This window comes from Battus philenor, unplaced genomic scaffold (assembly GCF_028537555.1).
Source record: "Battus philenor isolate CCGP_79_NKW_IND1 unplaced genomic scaffold, ilBatPhil1.0.hap1 SCAF_29, whole genome shotgun sequence".
NCBI lineage: Eukaryota > Metazoa > Arthropoda > Insecta > Lepidoptera > Papilionidae > Battus > Battus philenor.
In genome coordinates, this window is record NW_027181692.1 from 7,857,211 (window position 1) to 7,881,222 (window position 24,012).

Here is a 24,012-nt window from a genome sequence, read left to right on the forward strand (position 1 = left end):
CTAAGAATGCGTTTACACGTATACTAAAGATAAGAAACTATTGTTCCTTTAGTTTTTTTTAGTAAAAGAGTTATTCATGTAAACACATCTTTAAACTTTTTCGAATTATACAATCGACATTGAAGGATTGGTCTGTTACTCTATCTAAATATATTGCGCATGACCCTATGCCCTACACTCACGTAGATACATTCAGTTTATAACATGTCATAATTGTATTATAAAAATAAATATTAAATGTTAATTAACGTCATGCGCAGGAGTTGGAACTGTGGGTGTCGGAGACGGTGAAGCGGATGGACAGCGCGGAGCCACCGGAGAGTGTGTCCGACGCGGAGGCACTGCTGGAGCTTCATCACGAGAGGAAGGTGAGGAATACACTACCATCGGAACCTGTATACACATAGTTATACACAAGTCGACCAATGCTGGCCAGCTCTTCGTCATAGATTTCCACTGGGACCTGTTGGATCCGAAGGCATTCAGTGTCTCCCAACGACCTTGTGTGGACATGACACGTTACACCTCGAGGTCTACACTCTAGATCCTTAAAGATAGATAGCTAAACATATGTTTCATAATACAATAATACACAATAAATAAAAAAGTTAAATAACTGCACTAAAATAGAATATAGAAAAATAAATACAATCAATAAAAATGAGATCCAGAGAAGAACAAAAGCTATCGATGTATGTCGAAAAATTTTTCGTGTGAAGTGGCAGTTAGGGATACATCGCTCGTGCAACTGACAGCTGTCAAGTGTGAAAGGTTCTCAAGTGGAGCCCACGACCCGGTAAACCCGCCATTAGCTGGTCAGGCAGGCGATTTTTTGAGGCTTTGCATTGGGCGCCCATTGGCTGATAATGAAATATATATTTGAATTACATATTTCAGCTGGTATAATTGATGTGTGATATTGTGCAGACCATCACCCGATGATCAGTGGAAAGAGCGGTGTATTTAATCATTTGCTCTGTTTTTCTAATTACGTCACATATTTTTATATTTTATTAATTATGGAGCGCCAATAAATTTACAATTGTTACATGAAAAAACAAATCAATTAATACAGAACAAATTGTTCATTTCATTGGCCTTTAATAAATATTTAAAAAAATTGTTAGTTGATATCATGTGACATCGATTTGTTCTAAATTGTTTACTTTGAAGTAAGACAAGGGAACGTATTCAATATCTAAAGTACGTGGGATGTGTTAACTTGCAGGCGGAGATAGACGGCCGGCAGAAGGCGATAGCTTCTCTGCAGAAGGAAGCCGAGAGCGGAGCGCAGCCGCAGAAGCTGCAGCGCGTCGCCAACCTGGCCACAGGTCTGGATCAGGCCTGGCTCAACAGGAAGCAGTACCTCACGCAGGTCAGTCACAGTACATCCAGGTGAAAGGGGGAGCCGTTGTCTTCTGCTTTAAATACCCGGTGCCTTTTCATTCATGGAGTTTCTTCCACCATTTCTAACAGCACTAACACTTTTCAAAGTCATGTTAGCCAGGCAATAGCATCCGACCAAGTTGAGGTTCCACCCGGGGGCGCTATTGTGAAGAAAATCTAAACAGCTATTATTCACGAACGACAGTATAAACCCACTTCTCCTATGCCATGCTGGCCTAGTCATTCCAATGAGCATCCTCCCAATCCGGTAAATTAGTAGTAAACAGCAGCCATGTGCCGAAGCTTCCAACTTAGCTACCTTAAAAGAAGTCTACGAAAAATGTCATTTGGGCAGCAGTCCGGTCCAAAAAATGGATGAAGATGTCAGTGAGATTCCTAACCACCCATTAGGTGGTTCAAGAGTGCAGATGGATCTCCTCCAAGCATTCTTACCGTATTGCCATAATAACCGAGTTTGTTGTTCGTCCATCGACCCCCCCCCCCTCTTTTAATATAATATGCCTTCTGAGAGAAGATTAGGGTTCTAGGGAAATCCGACTGGCAGGTCAACCGGTCGAATAGTAATCCATAGACAAAAATTCCCGACTAAAGGGTTCACGCAACGAGGCCACCGGTACCGTCGCCCCGTCAACCCCCACTAGGTAGACCAATGACATAAGTAAGGTAGCTGAATGCGGGAGGTCCAAAACTAGTCATAATGGAAATCTTTGAGGAGGACCTTGTGTATCAGCTGATATTACGAACCCACCAACGATTTCGGTCCACGTGTGTCTTAACCTATTGGACTGTCTCTCTTACCTATCTCATAGTCAGTCAAGTTTCACATGATATCAGTCTGTCGAAAGATTCAATATCTTACTATGCAAGCATGTAGTATTTACCGTCTGAGGTGTGTGAGTGAGACGGAGAGAGCGAGATTATCAAGACGCACACGAGGTATTTAAGAACAGACGGCTTGACGTGTGCCTACCCAATAAAATTGAGTAAGTGATAACAGTTAGTGTTTACGTGCAGGCACACGAGCTGCAGCTGTTCAAGGAGCAGGCGCAGCAGACGGAGGACTGGCTCGCATCCAAGGAAGCCTTCCTCAACAACGACGACCTGGGAGAAAATTTGGACGGTAAGAAATTGCTACCATACCTTTTCTTTCTCCAACTTTCCAGTTCACAATTGCCGATTTTTTTATGTTCACGTCCATAAATATATATCCACATGATGAACAGAAATATCTGTTTATTTTAAAATCAACATTGACAAGTTTTGACTACAAATCTAACTTTGTAACCATGAAGCGAATGAAACAATTGACTAAAAGGCAGGGAATGTCTTTTATAGATGTATTAAAAAATAATTCCAACGTGATTAAATTAATATTTTGGACTTTGGAAGCGTTTTTGTTTTTTTCAATGGAGATTTTAGTCTATGACATTTCCATGTGGTGGGGGTTCCTATGAAGCGTGCACCTCTACAGCTCCGTTTGATGAAAGAAGAGATGAAGAAAGAGAATGAGAATCATATTTCAGCTCGGCACACGAACTATCCGTATGTTCGTGCTATTTCTGTATTGCTAACATGTGAGCGTGGTTTCCAGCTGTGGAGACGCTGATACGTAAGCACGCAGAGTTCACGAAGCTGCTGGAGTCGCAGCTGGGGCGCGTTGGCGAGCTGCAGGCGTTCGCGGAGGGCGTGCTGCAACGCGACCACTACGACGCTGCCTACATCGAGCGCCGCGTGCACACGCTGCTGGAACGCACGCAGCGCCTCAAGGTAAACAGAGAAAGAGAGTGAGAAAGATGAATCCTCTCTGATAGCAGTGTGTTAACGGGTATTATCGACAACTCATCTGAGGTGTCCTTAAATTTATTGGATCAGCCTAAGAGACTATCATGACTTTAACCGATAACTTTGCGGCACAGGAGCGGTGCAGCACGCGCGAAGCCACCCTGCTGCAGGCGCGACAGCTGCAGCAGTTCCGGCGCAACCTGGCCCACGAGCGCGAGTGGATCGAGCTCAAGATGCAGATCGCCAACGACCAGAGTTACAGGTGAGTGCGACAAACCATCAGCCGACATACCTCCACTGCTGGACATAACCTTCTCCATAGACCTTTCCGGTTAGTGGTGTCCGCACCAGAACCTTAAAGCTCCAGTGTTCATGTGCTCTGCACGCTGTGTAGCCTGCCCACAGCAACTTCAATTTTCCCAATCGCTGGGCTATATCGGTTACATTCGTTCGTCTACGAATGTCTTCACTCTTGATTCAATCTCACATCGAAATTCTGAGCTTAGCCTTCTCCATGGGTCGTTATGTGACTGAGAGTTTTATCATCATACGCAGAGTTGGAGACCAGGTTTCAGCGCCACAAGTTATATAACATAAGGAAATTACTTTAAATGTTAGATATGGTCATTGTTAATGTTTACCACACTTTTGACATCCCCCTGTATGTTTGTGTGAGCAGGGAGCTGTCGAACCTGCAAAGCAAGATCCAGAAGCACGCCGCGTTCGAGTCGGAGCTGGCCGCCAACAAGAAGCGAATCGACGACGTCGCCAACACCGGCGAGGAGCTCATCGGTGCGTGCATCCACCCCTCCCCCTCCTCACCACCATCAAATATAACATCCTTTGATGCTTCTTATCGTCATCACTCCTCTCTTTGTCAAATATAACCTCCGATGCCTTTACCCTTAATAAAAACATCTACCATTATACCGTTCACCGTTCACTGCAACGATCATCTTATACCATCACCTGTAAAAGCCACCCTCTCTCTGTAAATATCGCTTCTACCATTAGTTGTAAATACCATTACGCCACACTGCAAGCAGCCTCTTCTATCATCACCTGTAAATGCCACCATCTCTTTTTGCAAACAACACCTCTAACATGACGTATTAATAATCACATCTCTCTCTTCAAGCAGCCTTTTCAGTCATCATCAGTAATTGCCATCATCTTTTATTACAAACACCTTCTTGAAACATCTCTCACAACTCTTCGTTTTTGTAACTAACCACGTTACAAACCATCCTTATAATATATTCAGACATTTTTCTCCATTGCAGCACTTTGTATGTGTTATTTCTTGTTCACAGAGGAAAAACACTACGCGTCCCAGGAGATAGCAAAACACGTCGAAGATCTGGAGAACCTGTGGAGGGAATTACAGGTACACATTTACCAGCTGTTCTAAATCAATCTACCGCGATATGAGTGATAGAGATGCAACGTTAATATGAAGAAGGAGATGCATGTGAGTGTTTTGTGTGCAGGCGGCCGCTAAGTTGCGTCGCGAGAGGCTGCAGGAGGCTTACCAGGCGCGCGTGTACCTGCGCGGCCTGGACGACTTCACCGCCTGGCTGGACGACGTGGAGGCGCAGCTCCTGAGCGAGGACCACGGTCAGCACCCACTATTAGTTCAGCTGCGTCGTTAATCTACAAGCAACGAGGGTTTCTTCTAAACGCACACTGAATTTGAACCAAATTGTTTTGAAAAAGTACTGCATATTAGAAATGGATGAAATATATTATGTTTTGTATGTTTTATCACTCCTCATAAAAACCCAACGATAAGAACCCTTAGTATATTTTAACTCATATATCGCTGATTTACAGTAAGGAACTCAAGTTTTTTGTATAAAGTAAAATCTTTTTCTAGTGTCGTAAATATCCTGGGTTGAGTGTTAGCTTTATGGTGTGTGTTGCAGGCAAAGACCTGACGTCGGTGACGGCGCTGCTGAAGCGGCACGCGCGGCTGGAGCAGCAGTGCGCCAGCAAGGCGGACGCCGCCGCCCAGCTGGCGGACACCGCTCACCAGCTCGCCAGGAACGGACACTTCATGGCGGACGACATCCTCGAGCGGGCAGACCGCGCAGTCACCAGGTCTGAGAACTATTACCTAACTTGAATTTAACACCATGCTATATCTGGCCGTATCCAAGAATAAAAATGGAAATGTAAACATTTAACGTGAACGAATGAATGATGAAATGAATGAACGATATGAACGAATGATACTGCAATAGGCTGTTTATAGCTGCGTGCCAATTGAAGTATTTGCGTTTGCACAGATACCGGCAGCTGCAGGAGCCGATGCAAATCCGTCGCGACAACCTGGAGGACGCGGCCCTGCTGCACCGCTGGGACCGCGACGCCGACGAGGAGTTCGACTGGTACGTATCCTGGCAATGTTACCACCCACCACCACATACCATTAAAGTTCAAAATACCACCGGCTCTGAACGCTGATCTGCTGAGTGGAGCCGGCCAGAAACTCAACAGTTTAACAAAGTTGTATTATGTAAACGTGTCTCAAAAACTCTTGAATGTCTGCAGGCTCCGCGAGCGTGGGGCGGAACTGGAACAGGAGAACGCACCGCTCGGAGATTCGTTGCCTGAAGCGCAGGCGCTGCTGAAGAAGCACCTCGCGCTGGAGGCCGACCTGCTGGCGAGGTCAGTTTACCTTATTTTTTGGGTAAAGGCAGTAATGTTGTAGTTCTTAGATGTGGAACTCCAACGCTCTGAAACTTTTTTCGGTCATGACTACAACTCTACAATGGGCTGTGAAAAAACACGCTTTGAAAGATAACTGGGCTTCTGAGACCCTAGTTCTGCCACACGTGATGACTTGTGTTGCTGTCTTCCACGGATGTGGTGATCAATTTCTGCAAAACCGCTGCCAATTAATTCATTTGTTCGCGTTACAGTCCGATAATATTGTAAATAAATCAAAATACGAGTAATGCAAAGTGTATGGTAGCGTGAATAACGTGTGAATATGTCCAGGGAGCCGTCAATAAAGGCGCTGTCGGCGCGTGCGTCGAGCTTGTCGCGGCGCGGACACTTCGCCGGGGCTGCCCTGGAGCGGCGCGCCAACGAGCTGACCCTCCGTCTGCAGTGCCTACTGGAGGCAGCTGGAGCGCGAGCATGTTCTCTACGTGCGAGGTCTGAACTCCTCGCGCTATTGGCTGAGGGGGCGGAGGCAGGGGACTGGCTTGCAGCACGTCGCGCGCCTTTAACATCTGGAGATATCGGCCGCGATGAGGAGGATGTTCTGGCGCTGACCAGACGCCTGGAAGCGCAGCTGCGCGAGCTGGCCGCCTTCGACTCCACCTTGGCCAAGCTGGAGAAGTCCGCCGCACAGACGGTGAGAGAAATCTGACACTCATTCTCAGATAGAGACAGAGATACATAAATTCGTTCTCCATTCGTCGTCTTAATGTAATTTTTTAATTGATACAGGGTGAATGGTTATAGCGGGAAAAGATTTGAATAGGTGAACATGTAGCTCATATATCACCTTATATAAAAATAAATCAAAAAAATTTAAATAAAGAAAAAAGAAAATTTCTATTCATCCTTTTTGTTCATTTTCTTTTATGTTAATATATTTACGTAAAATAAATAATAATTACGAAAAAAAAAAATACTTTTTATATGTGTTTATAAAATGTCTTATATATAAGTCGCAACAGCAATCGTCGAGTGTTTGTGGTACCTGTAATCGATCACCCTGTATACAGTACAGAGATGTCTCTTATAACGCGAAACTAATTTCATTGAGATTGATCGTTATAATTCTTTGAATGTTTCAGGACCGGTCGCCGCAGGACGCGGAGCAGGTGCGCAAGATGATGGAGGAGCTGAAGAGCTCGTACGAGGAGCTGAAGCTGCTCGCTGCCAGGCGTCAGCAGCGCCTGCAGCAGAGGCTCAAGTACTTCAAGTGAGTACCGTGGTTATTTATTTATATTTAAAAGCACAAAGTTACAGGATATGTAAATATATATGCATGCGCGTAGACGGGGTTAAACATTTGTTGCGCATGCGCAGGTTCGTGCAAGAGTGCGCCGAGGTACAGGAGTGGATCGGCGAGCAGATGGCCACGGCCGCCAGCGAGGACTATGGCCTGGACGTGGAGCACGTGGACACGCTGCAGCAGGCCTTCGACAACTTCCTCACGCAGTTGCACGGTGAGTTCATACCCTGGGACAAGTGCAGCGCTCTGGAATGACACTCTTATTCAAATTTAGTCTACCAGCTGTTCGGATGAAATGCGTCAGACCTGAGATGAACAGGAGAAAGGAATTCACTGGTAGATAATTTGAAAAACATTGAAGTAGCCGAGTGATGATCACTTTGTTTCCAAGGTGTTCTTGTATGAAGTCATTAACATATAGTAACATAAACGTTTTTAGCGTAAAAACAAAGGCACGGTGAATTTATTGTTACGTGGATTATGATACGTAACTTTTTTTTGTCACCTTTTTGCATGTAACAGCTTAATAAGTCTCTGAACCTATTTATTAACTTAAATCTTAAACTATGTAAAACTAAGTTAATTTAAAAAAAATTATTGGTGTCTTGTTAGTTTTAAGGGCGTTCTAAAAATGTCAACGATTTTTATATAAATCTAACATTGGAAGCTTCCTGTATGTTATCTGTGAAATAATTGTAAAAGCGTATACAATGACCATAGAAAGATTTGATACATCAATGAAGTCTGCTCTTAGGTACAAATAATTTGTTTTTGCTTCTTGTATTTATGTATAACTCTAGTTTGTGTCCGCGACTTTGCGTGAAATTTACCAGAAAAATAATATTATTTTGATTGATGTTTTTTTTTAACAAACATAGTCATCTTCCCGGTGTGAGTTAAAATCGGTCCAACCATTTCAGAAATTATATATATATATATATATATATATATATATATATATATATAATTTCAACAAAATGGTAGTTTTTTTTGGTCATGCAATACATATTTTCATACACGTATTAAATAAAAGAGCAGCTGTTAAGTTTCTGGTCGGCTGTTCTTAACACGTTCACTGCGGCTTGAGGCCGATTCAGCCTTATGGTAGACTTTGCACTGGTGCGGCGCGTAAAACTCGTGTTTTCTCTCTAGTGCGGCGGCTGTTTACACTCAACCGTATGAGGTATGACAAAGACAAATATAGCTTTCTTTATGTCTGCGAAGCATTGACTCAATATTGTAAAAAAAACATTGATTGAAACATGAGGCAGAAAAGGCCTCAACCGCACTACTAGGAAGTTCAGCTTGAGGCTGATTCGACCTCAGCCGCACCAGCTGAAAGTTCTTCAAAATTGGGCCCGCAGTGAACGTGTTAACAGAAAAGAGCGCTCCGAGCCGGTGGTAACTAATCACATATGATGTTGAAGTAATCGACGTTTCAAAAGTTCATTTGAATGTTTGTAGCGAACGAGGGTCGTATCGAGGCAGCTTGCGAGGCGGGAGCCGCCCTGCTGGAGGAGGGCACGCCGGAGGGCGAGCGCGTGCGTCGGCGCATCGACGACGTGCGCGGCCTCTGGGACGACCTCAAGGAGCTCGCTGTCGCCAGGCAGGAGGTAAGACATCCTTACACCCCACCACTGTTTCACCAACACCGCGGGCATATATATATACACGTTATCATCTGTTCACCATGAGGGAAAGTCTACGGGGGTTGGTGTAACATTGTTGTTGTGTTCGACAGGCTCTGGCGGGAGCGCGACAGGTGCACGAGTTTGACCGCAGCGCGGAGGAGACCGGCGCCTGGATCGCGGAGAAGGAGGCCGCCTTGCAGGTGCACCGCCAGCTGCACCAGCTGCGTGCCCTGCGCGCTGACCTGCTGGCCATCCGCGACGCGCACAACAACCTCAAGCAGGAGGCAGATCGGTCAGTGCACACCCTCTCCCCCTTCGCTACACATCATCACATTTCATGAAGCCAACAGCTGGATATCAACTTGACAAATGTCATTACCTAAATGTCTATTGCGGCAGGATAAAATATCTGACGATATCTCACATCTCAACCTCGACACCTATATATAAAAGTAAGAAGTCTAGGTGGATTACTAAAAAACCGTTTTTCTCCAGCCTGGGAGCAGCATTCCCTGACGCCAAGGAGCACGTGACTGTCAAGCTGGAGGACGTCAGCGAAGCGCTGGAAGCTTTAACGTCACACGCTGAGCACTGCGAGCAACAGCTGGAGCTTGCAGACCAGCTGCAGGCGTACTTCCACACCTACCAGGACCTGCTGTGAGTAGCACTCCGTTCTTCAGCTCGCTATGGCCGGGACGGTAGTAAAAGCTGGTATTCAGCTTTCCCTAGCTTGGCCAGGTGTTATGTGGAAAGATTATTGTATTTAGTTATTGTATAGGATATAAGCAGGAGTTGTAGATGATGTGTGTTTGTCGACAGCGCATGGACCAACGAGATGTTGGCGCGCGTGACTGCGCCCGCGCTGGCCGCAGACGTGGCCGGCGGCGAGCGGCTGCTGGCGCGCCACCGCGACGTGCGCGCAGAGATCGACGCCAAGGAGGACGCCTTCCGCACGCTCTACAGCGACGGTGAGCCACACGACTCACATCCCCCCCCTCCCCCGCCACATCTCGCCCGATTTCTTCACTTTCGTTGTCTTCACCATTTATTACATCTTCTAGCGTTTTTCTCTGCCCTTCACCAATTCTCCTTGTCATTTTGTTTTCTCGTCATCTTCCCTTTCCGTAGTCACCTTCCATTACGTCACCTTCTCTCTCACTTGTCATTTTCCCTTTCTCTAAACACTTACCCTTTCACCGGTCACCTCTCTCACTCATTACCTTTTCTTTTTCAAATCACCTTCTCTACCACTTGTTACTTTACCTTTCTCTCGTAGCACCTCTTTCGCTTCTCGTTTACTGCTCCATCACCTCCTACTTCTTCTCTTATTATCACCTCACCTATATTTCTCTTTTATCTCACAACTTTGTTAGAAATTAATCAAAACATACCTATGGTAGAATCGCATTGTTCATGCAGTGTATAATTGTCTCCAATGGCTTAATCGAGCTTAAACAAATCAAATCATTAAACACAATTACTGAATTTAAAAGTAAACCTTCGACTGGTTACTGTGAAATTTACTTTCTAATTAGGAATTATTTTATAGACTTTGAATTAGCTAGGCCGGCTGATAGACGTAATTCATTCCGTTCGTATTGTTAAAAAACTGAAGAAAAATAAACAGACCTCTGTCGTAGTTGAAAGATTTTTGAGTGGCGACCACGAACCGATAGTCAGGGTCACGGGAAGTCACTGGATGCAATGCATCATCGTTGCAATCCTTGCAGGAAGCCTGTTTTGAAGAAGGTTATTATGTATGTAGCTATTATATAATGATACGTGTTTGCAGGCGAGAAGCTAGTCCGCGAGGGTCACTTCATGGCGAACGAGATCGAGGAGCGCGTGGCAACACTGCGCGCGCGCAAGCAGGCGCTGGACTCCGCCTGGCTCGCTCGCGCCACCGTCTACGAGCAGCACCTCGACGCGCTCGTCTTCCTCCGCGACGCCGACACGCTCGAACACTGGATACTTACCAGGTTCGTCACCTGTCTCACTCACTCACTGTGACGGTGGGGAGAATTCCATGCTAATGATATACTCGTGTCAGGATGCCGCTGGTCCGCGACGGCAAGTACGGAGAGAGCGTAGCCCAGACCGAGGAGCTGATCAACCGCCACCGAGACCTGGAGGAGACCATCGAGTCGCAGAAGGACAAGTTCAACGCTCTGCGCCGCATCACACTGGTGAGCACTCCGTCTTACTCTCTACTCGGGGTAGTTTGTCTAATCTTGGGTCTCATTGCCAAGAGTCGTGGACGAATACAAGTAACCCACATAGTCCGGTCCTGCCACTTGGCAGTGGTCAGGTAACAGCGCGCGGAACAGATGGCCGCTGGTGGTTTTGTTCTTGAATTGGGATCAAAAACCGGCAGCCGACTTGACACCTTGTTAAAGTTATTTGGATGCAGGCCGTTCCCTACCGGTCATATCTGAAATCAATAGAAATCTGGCCATGTTATGAACGCATATATGATTGAGTGTTGATGTGGGCAGATCGAGAAGGCGTTCAAGGAGCAGCAGGACGAGGAGGAGGCGGCGCGCCGGCGCTACGCGGAGCAGCAGGAGGCGCAGCGGCTGCAGCAGTACCGGCGCCGCGAGGTCGAGCGCATCACCGAGGAGCGCCGCCGCGAGACCGCGCCCGCGCACCCTGTGCACCTCGTGCGGGAGGTCAGCGCAGCCCTCCACTCTCGCACAATATCTTACCGCACTCCGTTTTTATTCCTCACTCTTAACTTATTCCCCACTTCCTCACACTTTCATTTTCTTCATATGTCACTGTTACAGCTCTCCACTTAATACACTCTTTCTCACTCTATACTCAAACTACCTGTCGCTATGTATATACAATCCTTATTGTGTTTCCTATGTCGTCAAAGGTTTCTTTCAATAATTCTGATACGTTCTTCGCATCTATATCTACTATATATCTCTTCAGAATTTATATGTATAAATGTATATACAGTGGGTGAACGGCAGGTGATTGTTCTTGTCACGTATACAACTGATCACCCTAAGTGATACAAAGTGAATAAAAATAAATGTGATAATATAGTAAAATTACTTTATATATCTTTTGTATTGTCTATCAAATATATTTACATTATATTTTACATCTCAACTTCTACACTAGTAAAAGAGTGAGACAGAAATATGAAGTGAAATTTTCACATCATAATGATGATGTCAGCCGATAGCCCATTGCAAGGAATAAGCCTCCCCCATAAATCGCCATAACTGGTCTCGCGCAGCCCAAACCCAGTAATTTTCCGTGACTTTGACTATGTCATCGGTCCAAGAAGTGGTGGTGGTGGGGGGGGGGGGACGCTTGCCATGTACTTTTAACTGAAGTGAATAGAAAACTAACCCCAGGTGTTTGAGCAGGTGGAGCGGCTGGGAGGAACGGGCTCTCCAAGCTCGCCGTCCGCAGCTCCAGCTGGAGGCAAGCCCTCCGCGGCCTCCTCCGAGGAGAGCCTCGCGCCGGCGCCGCAATTCGAGCGGCTGCCGCGGCCCGACACACACGTCAAGAGGGCAGAGAGCATGAGTGTAAGTTTAACACATTATTAGTATAATTTGTTTGTCTGTATGTTTTATAAAAATATTGTCATTATCAATAAGTAAGAAAATCGACAACCATCAGGCATGTATACTATGTTGTTCAGGTGGTGAAGACACCAAAGCGCACGCCTTCGTTCACGACCCGACGCCGCACGCAGAGCTTCCGTCGCCACCGCCACGACATGGACGAACTGCCTCCCGTGGAGATCGAAGGTGGGTTTCCAATGACACGTCACCATCATATCAGCTATGGTGTCCAGTGCTGGACATCTTCGCCACGATGACCGGTTTTACAGCGATCTTAATATATATATATATGTATGTGTGTATATATATATATATATATATATATATATATATATATATATATATACTATAAAATAATCAAAGAATTGTGAAATGTTAAACAAATGCAAAAATCATAATAAATACTGTAATGAAACAGTGTGGAAGTAAAAGAAGCGATGTATGAAAGGTAAACGATGAGTGAGAGATAACGCGAGGGAGAAGAAATGAGTGAATGATATTAAGATAGATATAAGAGTCAGTAAATAAAAAAAGAAAAATTACTGAGCTGAAATTATCCTGGCTGGCTTGTCGGTCTGCGGATATTTCTTGACAGTGATTGAGGGCGTGGTGGTGTTGCAGGGTACCTGGAGCGCAAGCAGGAGGCCGGGTGCGGCGGCAAGCGCGCGACGGTCAGGTCCTGGCGCACCTACTACGCAGTGCTGTGCGGGCAGCTGCTCTGCTTCTTCCGCGACCAGCAGGACTTCGGCAGCGCCAAGGCGGCCGCGCCGCCGGTCGCCATACTCAACGTCAGTCATTTGGATTTTTTAATTAAGTTATATTTACAGCTGTAGGTTTTACATATAAATAAATTAATCTTATCGCAATGTTAAGATGCATTTATTATATCCGAAAGAGACTATTTAAATTCGTTTTTCTGGATAGAGTGAATGGAGAAATATCTTTATGATTTATCACTTTACGATGGTCGAAAAGTACAACCTTCACGAAATGTACCAGCTACGTATAAGTTGCGATGATGGAGGAATAGTGGGAGAGAAAAGGTTTTTAAAAAAAAAAACTTTATTTGCGAACAACTATCTTAGTTACATGTTAAAATCAAACTCCGATTTGTTTGTCACGACAACCTAGACTCTACGTATACGCCTCTATTCATTTCTCTTTCTCTCTCTCTCTCTTTCTCTTTCACTCATATCTCTACGTATACTTTTTCGATCACATAGTAAGTCATCCAAGTTTCTCTTTTACCTATATTTTGATAATGTCTCTTTCTAAAACTGATGTAAAAGAGACAAAAAGATCTCCACCCGACTATTCCATGTGAGATGCCAGAAGTTTGATGTTATACTCCACTTAACATGGTGTTGGTGCACCAGGCGCGCTGCTCCGCCGCCGGCGACTACACGAAGCGCGCCAACGTGTTCCGGCTGGCGTGCGCCGACGGCGCCGAGTACCTGTTCGCGTGCAGCTCGCCGCAGCTGATGGCCGACTGGGTCGCCAAGCTCGCCTTCCACGCCGAGCTGCCGCCCGAGCTGCAGCTCACGCCCTACAGCGCGGCGCCGGCGCCCGCCCTCACCGCCGCCCTCACCACCGACGAGTTGCGCAGGCGGCTGCACGAGTAAGGACTACACATTCACACTTTAACCACATCTCGTGTTCTTTTTAGTCGATGGACGCCGCCCCCCTGCAATTCATTGGTCATCCAGGTGGGGGGCTGCCACTTCAGACGACTCCGAGTTATGTCCTTGATCCACCACATCTCTTGTGAGAATAGAAATGAGGAGGGATATTATTAATTATTATTTTGTCACTCTCCCTCCATTGTTTTCATTGCTGAGGGAGACCTCTTGGACGTATGTCTCCAACTTCCAGTCACGGTAAGTAGGCACAAATCCTAGAGTCAGGAGACAGGAGTTTTGAGTGTTTAAGGATAAAAGGTATTGAGGGTGTTACTCTTTCTTTTCTTTCTTTTTTCGAGTATGATTCCTATCTTTAGCTACCTACAAAGGATCTAGTTGAAATCGGAAAACGCTAAATGCAGTTTCCTTTCATTCTTGTTAATCATAGGTTCAGCAGTGGCGTACTATTGCTGAAACTATAATAATAATCTGATTCTAGTTAAGTCAAAATGGAGATGTCTCCATCCCATAATTACTCTACTGTCTTTTCTGTATTTCTCTTTCTCTTCCATCTCCTCCCATACTCCTGGTGGCACTAATGATTGAATTTGATTGAACTCTGATACGACTCGCAGGAACGCTTCGTCGTCGTCATCGGCGGAGTCGTCGCCGGAGCCCCGGCGCGCCGCCCGCAGCCAGGCGGAGATCCTCCAGGAGCACCGCAACTCGCAGCGGGCCTCCGCCACGCCCGAGAGGGCCTCGCAGCCTCCGCGCGCCCCGCACACCCCGGAGAGGAACATCGGTGAGTTGAACTCCGATTTATATAGACTTTATATATATATTCTTTTTTCTTCTTTATTTATATATAGTCTGTCTCATATAAAATAAATTGATTTCACACACTGCCAAGACTTTGACAATGTGATTGTATGTAACATGATATTTTTTGCTTGAATACATACTGTACCTTGTAGTCTTTACCAGTGTTTATCACATTGGAAACCCCGGTTTAAGTAAAAACTTTTGGCTTAGTAAAAATTATTTTATTATCTGTATTAAATGGGGGGGGGGGGTTAGAAAGGCTTAAATGGCCCATGGCATTAAAAAAATTAGAAAATACTACTCCAGAGGATAAAACAGCTATCAAGTTATCTGGTTTCGATGTTTTTTCGTCCCTCTACCACTCGCCGCGCTTTCCCAGAGCCGGTACTGCGGTTTCGGTATCACTATAGCACTTAACCTGAAAATCTGTTCCAAAGTGCTCAGTAATTCTAGTTCATTGCAGTCGCGTCGTATCGCCCAACCGCCTAATGTGGCTTGTGTCTTGATCAATTTGACTAATTTAGCTTTTTTGTTTTCAAGCACTAAAAAGGCGAGATAGATCTTAAGATAGCACAGAAGTGAATAAACAAAATACTTGTAAATGAAGTCAATAGCCTCCCTGATAGGCGGAAAAGATACACAGTCATTCGTATTTTAGTATATATGATATATATGTAATACTAGAAAATACTAAAGATGGGTTCGTTGCTTGTAGAGTCAGCGGTGCTGCCGTCGCTGCCGCCGCGCCAACCGCCGCCCGCCCAGCCCACGCAGCCCACGCTTGAGGAACCCGCTGACGTGGTGCTAAGGTAACAGCCCCACATATCATTCATTCATTCACCCATCTTAACACTGTTGTTATGGTCATCGTTGCAGTTATAGCGCGTTCTCTAGACACAGACATCTCCTATGCTGCAATTGACTGGACCCTGGTCTCCAGAAACGTAAAGCTCCAACAGCCAGCAGTATTGCGAACTGTACGGATTGTTCACTGCAACTTGAAATTGTCAATCTGCTGGGCTATATTACTTCGTCTACGAATCTCCTCATATAACGGATGAGCCCCTCCATAGCTTTAACTAACTTAACTAATTTCTAGGAAGATTAGATTTTGTTTGTTACGTACAACACTAGAAATAAATTTCGATGCATGGATGTTTACATCAACAAAACACTAGGAAATACATTCGAATATAACTTCAAATAAATATGAACCGTATCCGGTACAGGATAAGGTGTGATTTAGTTTAATTGCAGAAGACTGATGTTAATCAAAAAGATGTCATATGTTCTATGGTATGAGGTACAAATTAGCTTTGATTTCAGGAACACGGAGAGGGGAGGCAGTCCGTGGGGCAGGTCACGTTTCTCCAACGGACGCGACCTCAACGCGGAGTTCATACGTTCGCAGAGAGAGGGTAAGAATTGCAATTAATTTGCTTACAATTCTTTCACCAGTGCGTTGTCGGTGATGACGTATGGATTTATGACGTGGTCTTTTACAAAAGGCCTTACAAAAAGGCTTAAGGTCAAATTTAATGAGGCTCAATGCGAGACATCTTAAGTGGCAGTTGTTTGTGTCGCAACCGGCAGCCGTTCCGCTGATCGTCGACGTACAAGGTCACGAGGAGTCGCTGTATGTGGGCAGCGCAAGACTGGTCGTAATGGTGAAGGGAGAACTGTACCTTGTAGCGGGCACCTGATTGATATGATGATGATGATAATGAATGGATTCCGGATTGATTTGCAGGGCGTTGGATTAATCACCCGATATCGGGTGTCAGGTGGTTTTCTATTTTTTAACAGTGGGGAGACCCTCGACCAATCAGCAGGGACGAAGTCACCGGCGGTTCTTTGTACTGTTTGTCCATGTGAGGTCCTCGCTTCTTGTGCTGTGTTTAAGTTATTGTCTTCTTTGTGTGCAATTTTGTTTGTTTGCAGCAGATGTTGAGTAATATGGCCTTCATTAAATTCATAATTTGGAGTTTAGTAATAATAAAATTATTCTAAGTCAGGATACCTAAAATTTGGGAGGTCAAAAAATAGCTTCATATCGAGAACCCAAAAAACTATTCAGTGACGGACAACGATAAGTTCTAGTTCTATTTCTTTACTGAATACATTTGAATGCGCTGCGGTCTTGCCATTGTCCGTCACTTAAGCCACGCCCCCTAGCGCGTGACGTCATGTCGTGTGACGTCACAGCGCCATGGCTAACCGACACGTATACGTGAAGCAGCGGAAGGGGCTCCACCACTGCCGCAGTCAGGGCCTCCTGCCCGGCCGCCCGCCCTACCGGAGCGCGCGCCCGCCCTGCCCGAGCGCGGCCCTAATCTCCCGGAGCGCGTAGCCCACACCACGGAGAGAATCACCGAGAGAACGGAACGCGCGGAGAGGGCGTCCATGATCGCGGAAAGAGGTTTACTGGAGAAGAATCCCCAACAGTCCGTCACCGCTCTCGTGAATAGCTACCAGCAGAAGATGACTAGAAGTTGGCAGGAGAAGGACCAGAATAGAAATCCCGCGTGGCAGCAGGAGAGGCAGAACAACAACTGGCAGGCGGAGAGCGGCTCGCAGTTCTATTCTGCTAGCGAAATCGGTCAGTGCGACCTCAGCGCCACCACCGGTGCGCGGGAGAAACGAGCGATTCCACTTCTCTATGCTTTCTAGTAGAATTTTAGTCTTATTGTATATTACAGTACCGTCACAGCAAAATTGTTTGCATGTATATGTTAGATAAACATTGGTTTGAGGTACCCTACGGAATTCACCTTGGACCTCTATTTTAGTTTTTGGTTACCGGTTTTAAAATTCGCTGCGCTTAACGTCGGTTTCATTAATAGTAATATGTCTAATCAGAACCTACAGTTTTGACTTGATATTATCTCTTTTCAATTATATCAAGAAAAGAGAGACAGAGACAAAAATATTTTTTTACATTTTATCTTAATGTGCAAGTTAATAAGTCGATAGATAAAGCATATACATATAAACCATTGAATGCTTTTTAAGTTTTCTCTACGATTTCTTTAAATTCTCGAACTTTGGTAAACTTAGTCTGTATGAAGTCTAACTGCGCATGAACATGACAGTTGACATGTTTGCGTCTTGAACGATTTATAATTGACGAAATCGGGGCGGACGATGCGTCATCTTGATTTACGATGCGGCTTAGACCAGTTATGGCTAATCTGTCTGGTTTAAATTAACTTTAGTATACTTAACCAGGAAAAGTTTCCCATAAATCAACGTCAATATGAAATGGACTTGAAAAAATAACAAAGTAAATGGATTAATTAGATCTAATGTCACGTAATTTACGGTTAATTAATGTTGGATTTAGGAATATACAGTAGTACACCGTTTGATAAAAAAAATCGATTTTGTTCCAATATCAGGCCGTTTGTATGTGAAGTTTGGTTTGAAATTTTTAAAAAGCGTTGTAATACAAACTTCACAGGGTCGACAAAATAATTTACTTTTACTTCAATAACAGTAACATATTACAATCACACAATACATAACGTATTTTTTTAATTATTTTGCTGCGGTTAGGTTGGTTTTACTTGCCAAATAACTTTTTCGGTTTGACGTTGATTTATGGGACATACAACTTACGTTGTAAAGGAAAGGATTTAGTTAAAATTAAAAAAAATGTAGAACTATACATATAAGCTTTTAAAAAGTTTGACCACTAGTGGGCTTACGCGTTGTTCCTAGCTTACATACAGCGTGTGAACGTGGACAATTAATAGATGGCAGCGGAATGACGAATTGGGTGAACTGAAATGATATTCCATTATTGTTTTTTTAGTGTTTGTTCGGTCAAATCACCGCGTAACACAATTGCAAATAGCCAAGAGAATTTTGTATAATTATACCTATATACAATTTCGCTTGCTATATATATATATATTAGATATATGTACTCTGATACAAAAATATGTTAGTATATATATAAAAATCAATAATTTGTACAAATATGTTGATTTGGTCACACATATGACATAAATGCGTGTGCGAGAATCAAAAAGCAAGATAGCTCTATTCAATTCAAAAACAAATGACACGTAGAGGTGAAGGAATGAGTTCTAAATTAGGGGATTTCCCGTTGCAATTACTTTTTCATATTTTGTTATTTTATGTACATTATTATATATTGTATATGTTTATTAATGAATTTGTATATTAAGTTTATTAGTGATATGGTGGACGGCTATAGCCTACTATGAGTTTTTCACGGTGAACTTTGAAGTACCAGGTCCATATATGGGGATAGAACAAAACAAAAAGTTTATACATGTTTTAGGTGATAACAAAAATATGTTTGTGGTGAGTTCTTACGTCATGAAACTTAAAATAAGGCTTTGAAGGTTTCTAGCCCACCTTCAAAGTTTAATTCTAAGTTTTAGGATATCGTATATATATATAGAATTGTTAATGTGTATGAAGATGCCACACCACGTCACTAAGGCGCATGCCGCCATTTTAAAAATGTATGTTGCGATACTAAAATAGGTGCTGGTGCTCTCCCAGGTCCGAGTCACTTGCTGTACGTGCTCCACAAGGTGCAGTGTACGTGATATCCTATTACCCCCACTACTCCCCCCTTCCCCCGAGTCCTGCTCCAAAAAACTGTGTGCGCTTGAATCTACTCGCTTGTGTAACCTGTGGAGCGCAGGTCAAGGTTGTCACTTAGCTTTCTCTGGTTCTTCTTCTGTTCGCCTTATAAGGACGTGATGCTTCTCAGCGGTGTTTCTTTAGCTTTGTTTGCGCTGTAGCTACCTGGTGTTGTTTGTTTCGTAGATGTTGGGTTGCGTTGAGGGTAGTTGAGTGTTTGTGCGATACCTCGCTTGAGAGTTGAACCATTTTTGAATGTTTTGCGATTTGTAATGAGAATGCGTTGGTCCGCAGCGTACGGAGAAGGTGGCAGTGCACGTCCAGCTTCCGTGGCCGGCAGCGGCGGCTCCCCGGCTCTCGATCAAAGGCCCGCCTCCAGGTGAGATTTTGATAAAAAATAAATTGTTTATTTTTTTCTGAAGGTCTGGACTAAACAAGATAAAATGATAAGGATCGCAAGTGTTTTTGAATGTGCGTGAATTCACTGTCGCGGACATTGATATGTTTTTCTCATGTAATAATTTCGTTTGTAAATACAGATCGTCCGGCGAATCTGAGTTGTCCGTGACTGGAGTCTCCAAGGAGAAGAAGGACAAGAAAGGAGTCTTCGGCGGCCTCTTTAGTAGAAAGAAACGCCCCCAAAGCCACATGTAGTGGCCCGAGCCCTTGTCAAACTCTACCGCAATCATTTTGACATCTGTCAATTGGTTTAAAAAAAAAGTAAAACTATTGTATTATCTGTGGCATTTAGTTTGACAGACGGAAGTAAAATGTCTTTAACAATGTAGTCCACGGTTTTTATATATACTATTGTTGGAAACGATGTACATGTTGGTAAATAATATAAGAAATCAGTGCCTTCTGTTTGACGTTTATTATATATATACATGCAAGCCGCGTAATGATAGAATTTAATTATGTGAAACAATTCCAACGAATTATTAGACATTCCGTTACAATCGTAAAATGGGACCAAGTTACGCCCACCAATATTTTTTAATCGGGAAATAAAATTTTATACAAATTATTGTGTAGTTAAGACGGTATACAATTTACTTAAATAAATATATTGATTGTATAACATTCCTAATGTGGCAAGGACAATGTTGGGACTTCCCCGAGTGTCCGTATTGCCACACAACAAATTCCAATGTTGCCAACTGTTTTAAAAGTATTTCTAAAGCAATATTCAAAAGTAAGTGTAATTCTAGTGTTCATTTATATTGTGTTTCGTCTATTTAATCATTTACGCTAGCCGTAAGCATGCCTTGCATAATTTATGTTTTAGTCATTTAAGTTTCTATCAAAAATATCTAATAAAGAATTTGTGTCAATTGATAATTTTAGAGGAAAAATTGTTTTTTCGATCTGTTCTTATGAAGAAATTATAATCATGTAGTATTTCTATTCTGATATTATTATAATTATTCAGATAGTTGTAAGCGCGTTTCCCAAGCCCGGGTGGCGGGGGCGCTCCGCGGTGAGATTCGAACCGGAGTCCGCGCGTGGCGGAGCCCCGCCGCCGCCGCCCGGGGGCTCACCCGACCCCTCAGTTATATACAATCGTTGATTTTACATAAGTTTATTAGTTTGTTGTTTTTTATCTTTAGTCCGCGCTTTCCTAGTTGCTAGCACCGGTTGGAATAAATTTGGCGGTTTATTTGACACGTGTCAAAGAGCGTCGCCGACGGCTTTTGAACGTTAAGAGATGCGTTTTGAAACTGCACCGCGCCGTGTTATCATCGCTTCAATCATGATTATTTTGATAAATATATTTTTGCATAATTAAATTGTGTTTTTTATTTATATTCCCTGTCTCCTATATGACTCGAGTAACACAGGCAAAGTAGTGCTTGCAGTGATACACATGTGCTCGCTCGAAAACAAATATTATATCTTGAATAATTTCAGTCGATTTTTAAATTCAAAATAATTTAATTGTAAAATTATTAAATGAAATAATCATTAAAAAGAAAGAAAAACATTCAACCTTCCCGAACGCGAAACTAAACGACTTCTTCGCGCACCACGTGTAAACACACGACCCCAAAAATCTCTGTTGTATTGTATCGTGGAGCTATGTAACATTATACATGTCCACGTCTACTATCAGAGTTTACTGCACAAAAGCAGAAGACGATATCCCAGGTTTCAAGACTCTACTTCAGCATTCTCTGGCTCTAGTAGACCACGATCTAATAGAAATTGGAATAAGATTGAACTTTCCTATACGCCATATTTCAACATGAATCTGCGAAGGTTTCAAATACATCCTGATCTAAGAGCTCACGTCAAACTCAGGCTGGATGTTTTTGGTGGTCACTTTTTACTTGTTGGTGAAACTTAAAACCAATTACACAGTAGTAGGCGACTTACACAAGGGACCATCACAAGTTGAAACGTTTAGCGTTACTTGCATTGTATGGACGTACAAATGGATCAAAATCTTACGTAGAGAAGTTACTTAACAAACTTTAGGGTATATATAGGATATATAACAAAGTCTTGAAATATATACGTACGTAAATTGGTAAATACATACTATTTTATAATATTTCTCTAACAACCAACTAGATGGCGCTAGTCAATAAGCCTCTTAGAGGTGGCACTGATTTACCGACATTTTGTTCCTTTTAAAACCAATTACAGTGCGTGTAGTACGCGCTACAAAAAAAAATCTAACTCAAGACCAGCTTGCAATCGTCTGCACTTATTTTAAATTCGAAAACTGAAGAAACCATTCATGTTTAAAATAATTTTGAAATAAACTTTATTTCAAAATTTGAAGCTTAGAAGCGGCCAGCCACTACAAGTGCGAAGTTATCAAACGCGAACGCCCCATTGACGGGTTTTTCTTTAAGTTTTTGTTTCAACTGAAAAAATTTCTTATTTCACGAGATTAAAGTTTAGAAGCTGCCAGGCAGTGCAGGGGTGACAGTAATGAAACGCGAGCGGCCTATAGGCGCGTTTTATTGACATTTGGTTTGAACTCAAAATAAAAGTTATTTCGCGAATTGAACGTTTAGAAGCGGCCAGCCAGTGCAGAACACAGTTATTAAACGCGAACGCCCTGTGATCGCGTTTTATTGACATTTGGTTTGAACTCAAAATAAAAGTTATTTCGCGAATTGAACGTTTAGAAGCGGCCAGTCAGTGCAAGGGCGGCAGTTATTAAACGCGAACGCCCTGTGATCGCGTTTTATTGACATTTGGTTTGAACTCAAAATAAAAGTTATTTCGCGAATTGAACGTTTAGAAGCGGCCAGCCAGTGCAAGGGCGGCAGTTATTAAACGCGAACGCCCTGTGATCGCGTTTTATTGACATTTGGTTTGAACTCAAAATAAAAGTTATTTCGCGAATTGAACGTTTAGAAGCGGCCAGCCAGTGCAGAACACAGTTATTAAACGCGAACGCCCTGTGATCGCGTTTTATTGACATTTGGTTTGAACTCAAAATAAAAGTTATTTCGCGAATTGAACGTTTAGAAGCGGCCAGCCAGTGCAGAACACAGTTATTAAACGCGAACGCCCTGTGATCGCGTTTTATTGACATTTGGTTTGAACTCAAAATAAAAGTTATTTCGCGAATTGAACGTTTAGAAGCGGCCAGCCAGTGCAGAACACAGTTATTAAACGCGAACGCCCTGTGATCGCGTTTTATTGACATTTGGTTTGAACTCAAAATAAAAGTTATTTCGCGAATTGAACGTTTAGAAGCGGCCAGTCAGTGCAAGGGCGGCAGTTATTAAACGCGAACGCCCTGTGATCGCGTTTTATTGACATTTGGTTTGAACTCAAAATAAAAGTTATTTCGCGAATTGAACGTTTAGAAGCGGCCAGCCAGTGCAAGGGCGGCAGTTATTAAACGCGAACGCCCTGTGATCGCGTTTTATTGACATTTGGTTTGAACTCAAAATAAAAGTTATTTCGCGAATTGAACGTTTAGAAGCGGCCAGCCAGTGCAGAACACAGTTATTAAACGCGAACGCCCTGTGATCGCGTTTTATTGACATTTGGTTTGAACTCAAAATAAAAGTTATTTCGCGAATTGAACGTTTAGAAGCGGCCAGCCAGTGCAGAACACAGTTATTAAACGCGAACGCCCTGTGATCGCGTTTTATTGACATTTGGTTTGAACTCAAAATAAAAGTTATTTCGCGAATTGAACGTTTAGAAGCGGCCAGCCAGTGCAGAACACAGTTATTAAACGCGAACGCCCTGTGATCGCGTTTTATTGACATTTGGTTTGAACTCAAAATAAAAGTTATTTCGCGAATTGAACGTTTAGAAGCGGCCAGCCAGTGCAGAACACAGTTATTAAACGCGAACGCCCTGTGATCGCGTTTTATTGACATTTGGTTTGAACTCAAAATAAAAGTTATTTCGCGAATTGAACGTTTAGAAGCGGCCAGTCAGTGCAAGGGCGGCAGTTATTAAACGCGAACGCCCTGTGATCGCGTTTTATTGACATTTGGTTTGAACTCAAAATAAAAGTTATTTCGCGAATTGAACGTTTAGAAGCGGCCAGCCAGTGCAAGGGCGGCAGTTATTAAACGCGAACGCCCTGTGATCGC

At 43.5% G+C, this 24,012-nt stretch overlaps 1 protein-coding gene across 6 annotated transcripts in view; it reads left to right on the plus strand.

The window, feature by feature from the left end:
* kst (spectrin beta chain, non-erythrocytic 5 kst) overlaps positions 1–21,228 on the plus strand; it is an 89,761-nt gene extending 68,533 nt beyond the window's left edge. For 4 of the 6 annotated variants that reach the window (XM_068769766.1, XM_068769761.1, XM_068769762.1 and 1 more), the window contains 31 exons: positions 261–368; positions 1,229–1,375; positions 2,422–2,527; positions 2,999–3,174; positions 3,324–3,451; positions 3,869–3,981; positions 4,503–4,576; positions 4,680–4,806; positions 5,115–5,289; positions 5,478–5,579; positions 5,743–5,859; positions 6,193–6,553; positions 7,002–7,129; positions 7,237–7,376; positions 8,627–8,775; positions 8,904–9,085; positions 9,289–9,450; positions 9,613–9,761; positions 10,586–10,772; positions 10,844–10,979; positions 11,289–11,462; positions 12,177–12,338; positions 12,455–12,563; positions 12,999–13,165; positions 13,754–13,995; positions 14,632–14,798; positions 15,534–15,627; positions 16,145–16,236; positions 17,055–17,417; positions 19,733–19,817; positions 19,978–21,228. In XM_068769766.1, the coding sequence (XP_068625867.1) occupies positions 261–368; positions 1,229–1,375; positions 2,422–2,527; positions 2,999–3,174; positions 3,324–3,451; positions 3,869–3,981; positions 4,503–4,576; positions 4,680–4,806; positions 5,115–5,289; positions 5,478–5,579; positions 5,743–5,859; positions 6,193–6,553; positions 7,002–7,129; positions 7,237–7,376; positions 8,627–8,775; positions 8,904–9,085; positions 9,289–9,450; positions 9,613–9,761; positions 10,586–10,772; positions 10,844–10,979; positions 11,289–11,462; positions 12,177–12,338; positions 12,455–12,563; positions 12,999–13,165; positions 13,754–13,995; positions 14,632–14,798; positions 15,534–15,627; positions 16,145–16,236; positions 17,055–17,417; positions 19,733–19,817; positions 19,978–20,092 (4,737 nt within the window). In that variant the 3' untranslated portion in view covers positions 20,093–21,228. The remainder of the gene's footprint in view (positions 1–260; positions 369–1,228; positions 1,376–2,421; positions 2,528–2,998; positions 3,175–3,323; positions 3,452–3,868; positions 3,982–4,502; positions 4,577–4,679; positions 4,807–5,114; positions 5,290–5,477; positions 5,580–5,742; positions 5,860–6,192; positions 6,554–7,001; positions 7,130–7,236; positions 7,377–8,626; positions 8,776–8,903; positions 9,086–9,288; positions 9,451–9,612; positions 9,762–10,585; positions 10,773–10,843; positions 10,980–11,288; positions 11,463–12,176; positions 12,339–12,454; positions 12,564–12,998; positions 13,166–13,753; positions 13,996–14,631; positions 14,799–15,533; positions 15,628–16,144; positions 16,237–17,054; positions 17,418–19,732; positions 19,818–19,977) is intronic. The other 2 variants (XM_068769765.1, XM_068769767.1) reach the window with 2 other exon arrangements.
* Positions 21,229–24,012: the final 2,784 nt, after the last annotated feature.